Source organism: Impatiens glandulifera, chromosome 1, assembly GCF_907164915.1.
Source record: "Impatiens glandulifera chromosome 1, dImpGla2.1, whole genome shotgun sequence".
Taxonomy (NCBI): domain Eukaryota; kingdom Viridiplantae; phylum Streptophyta; class Magnoliopsida; order Ericales; family Balsaminaceae; genus Impatiens; species Impatiens glandulifera.
This window is the reverse complement of record NC_061862.1, coordinates 16968356-16972053: the sequence shown is the minus strand read 5'-3', so window position 1 is coordinate 16972053 and position 3698 is coordinate 16968356. Positions and strand designations below refer to the sequence as shown.

General features: G+C 34.3%; 1 protein-coding gene across 1 annotated transcript; it reads right to left on the bottom strand.

Moving 5' to 3' along the window:
- LOC124919349 (7-deoxyloganetin glucosyltransferase-like) lies at positions 1–2310 on the bottom strand. Its single transcript, XM_047459577.1, has 2 exons — positions 2304–2310; positions 1–1433 (listed from the first exon to the last, which is right to left on the bottom strand). Exons 1-2 carry the CDS (start codon positions 2308–2310, stop codon positions 1–3), a joined length of 1440 nt encoding a protein of 479 aa, XP_047315533.1.
- Between the last annotated feature and the right edge of the window lie 1388 nt (positions 2311–3698).

Here is a 3698-nt window from a genome sequence, read left to right as displayed (position 1 = left end):
CTAATGGAATTTGGTCTCTTTATGTTTGTTTAAAAGCACTTGGTAAATGAACTTGTCAAGATTTCCATGTGAAGATCCGCCGGCACCAACAGTCTCCTCCGCCTTCTTCTTCCACTCCATCGCTCTCCCTCTCATCTTCTTTCCTTCTTCTCCATCCATCAATTCTCGAACCAATCCCTCCACATCTTCCCTCTTCACCTCGCTATCCATCTCCTTCGCAATCCCCAATTTCTCACAACAATACCAGCAATTCATAGGCTGCTCTGAAGAAAACGGCCAGCAGATCATCGGAACTCCGGCGGAAATACTCTCGATTGTGGAGTTCCATCCACTGTGGGTCAAAAACCCACCAATTGCTCGATGGGCCAATACCTGTTCTTGTGGGCACCAGCTCGTCACCATTCCTCTTTCCTTAGTCTCCTCGATGAACTCCACCGGCAAGATCGCCGTTTCGGCAACAATATCGGGTCTTATGATCCAGAGAAACTGTTTGTCGCTATTAGCCAATCCCCACGCGAACTCAATAAAGTGATTCGCCGTCATGACGGTTATGCTTCCAAAGTTAACGTAGAAGACTGAATTGGGTTTTTTGGAGTCGAGCCATTGAGGACACTCTGTTTCTTCTTTCCAGAGATTGGAACCCAGAACCCTGATACCCGATTCATTGTTTTGAAGCTCTGATTTCGTAAGGATATGTAGAGGGCCTAGGGTGTAGATTGGTACTGGTGAGAGGATGTTGGAGAGGGAATGAACAACGTTGGGTTCGAGTTCATGGAAGGTATTGAGAACAATGGCGGAGGCTCGTTTAGCTCTTTGTATTTCGTTAATGACAAAGTTGGCGGCGAAATCATTAGGATCTGTAGTTCGAATGAAGCTGGGAAAGTCTTTCAACCGAACACCTTCCATTCCAGGTATCCAATCTATGGTCGTTTTCAAATAATCATTTCCACAAATATATCCCATATCCTTCAAGTTGGTATATTGAAGGAAACTCATAAATCCAGAAGCGCTAGTTGTCCAAAAGAGGACATGAGGAACGCCCAACTCCTCAGCTGCGTCGACAGTTAAGCTCATGAACCCATCGGAGACAATACATGTCACCGTGGGAGCTCCGGACTGTTTGATTTTGGGGAGAAGATGTTTAAACGGGGCTAAACAATTATTGGTGGTTGATTTACATAGAGATTTGATATCCTGAGTAGCATTCATGTCAGACTCTGGTAAGCCATCAGGGATTGTCTCGAATCGAAAGCTCTTGAGACCGTCTAGGGAATTAGGCCCACGAGATTTGAGGAGACGTCGGTGGTTGAACTCGGAGTTGACGAAGGTTATATAGAACCCTCGAGTATGGAGCAGCTTGGCCAGCTTCATCATAGGGTTTATGTGGCCTTGAATTGGGAATGGTATGCAAACAGCATGCATTTTCTCTGTTTCTTATATGATCGATATCTATGTGTATGATATATCATATTTATAATCTGGCCGAGAAGGAATAAGAAGTAGAAGAAGAAAAAGGAAGTAGTAGAAGAAGAAAAAGGAAGTAGTAGAAGAAGAAGTTTAATTAAATAATCTAATGTGAAATAAATAAATCTTATTAGAAATATATAACTAGCTCATAACCAAGCAAGCAAAGAGCCTTTTTAAATTTAATGTACAATTAAACTATAAGTCTTACATTTGCACGATTAATTATACAAAATATCAAGAAAAATAATTACTTTAAAAAGGTGACTTTATATTTTAATTTAATAATCTTTTTAATCTAATTATTAAAAAATATGACAAAATTTACCTTTATCTACTCGTTTTATTTAAAATTATTTTGTTATTTTTTTAAGTCTACCCAAAATCATCTAAACTGAAAACATTCATTAGGTGGAAATAAAAATAATTTCGATAATCCTCTCTTCTAGCCTAACGGCAATAAGAGGTGGATATCCCCAGCTTATTTAAGAGGACCTAGTTAAATGATTAAGTGTGTTTGCGGGCTACACTTAATCCCCTTGTGACCACATATTTTTTTCCCCAAAAAAGTAGTTTCGATAAAATAAATCTTCAAACATTAAATTTTGGATCAAATTACCAATCAAATATAAAGTTCTACTAGGGTCTAATATTACTTATTATTATATACTCGTTTGAAAAAATAAGAATATTAAAAAAATCATCTTTTTTATATCTATGATATTTTTGATTTTTTTTATCACCAATGTTTGTGTTCGAGGGTACATTCTCAAACATTCTTGGGCATGATCCTTAGTCCTCTGTGGACACCAATGTTTGCATTACTTAAGCCGACATACCCTCCATGGACAAACCCTTAGATTTTCTCACCGATGTTTGCATTACTCAAGTCATCATTCTCTCTTCCGCTTAATCTAATAATGCTCATGCACTCACATATAATAATTACTTTTTTAGAATAATTTGAACCCTGATCTTTATTATGATTGTTGAAATAATTATATAATTTTGTATATGCATATATATTTTATAAGTTATATTTTGAATAATTATATAAATTAACTACTGTGTCTAATATTACTTATTATTATATATTTACTTGAAAAATAAAAATATTAAAACAGTCAATTAATCAATTCATTTAAGTTTTTATATTTATAATGATTTTGATTATTTAATCACCCTCCATGGACAACCCTTAGACTTTATGTTTGTGTTACTCTTAGGTTTTCTCACCAATATTTGCATTACTCAAGCCGACATTCCATCCATGGACAAAACCTTAAGTTTTCTCACAAATATTTGTGTTCCATCCATGGACAAACCCTTAAATTTTCTCACAAATGTTTGTGTTACTCAAGCAAATATTCTCGCTTCCGCTACCAATGTTCGCGCACTCACATATAATAATTACTTATTTTAGAGGGATTCGAACTATGGTCTTTATATGAAATATTAAAACTTTAACCGCTAGACCACTTATGATTGTTCAAATAATTTCATAATGTTTTGTATGTATATATATTTTGTAAGTTAGATTTTAAATAATTATATAAATTATCTACTAGGATTACTCAAGACGACATTTCGTGCACTCACATAATAATTACTTCTTTTAGAGGGATTCAAATTCTGGTCTTTAGTATAAAATATTAAAACTTTAACCGCTAGACTATTTATGATTGTTAAAATAATTTTATAATTTTGTGTATATATATATATATATATATATATATATATATATATATATATATATATATATATATATTTTGTAAGTTAGATTTTGAATAATTATATAAATTTATTAAAAATATTTTTAACTAATTTATTTTTCAATATATAATAATTATATAATGTTTATTTATATCATTTTTTAAAAAAGAAAAAATTAGTTAAGAAAGAGAGAGTAAAATATTTTAAAAATTAATTTATTTCCTCGACAAAGTGGATGGCATCGCCGGAAGCTTTATGATCCTTGATACCGTAACGTTCCAAGGATAGTTCAAACGTCTCTTCACTGCAGAGAGACAAGAAGAAGAAGAAATTAGGTTTTGAAGGTGAAGTTTTACAGGAAAAGATGGGGGAGAGAGAGCAAGCGGCAGAGACAATCTTTGAATAGATGAGTTAGGGCTCGGTTGTAGAGCATTGGAGATCGTGGAGGCGAATCCATCGTCGTCGCGGAAAAGGAATATTAGCTTCGGAGCCACCTTCATTCTCAGTTCTTAGATTATTGG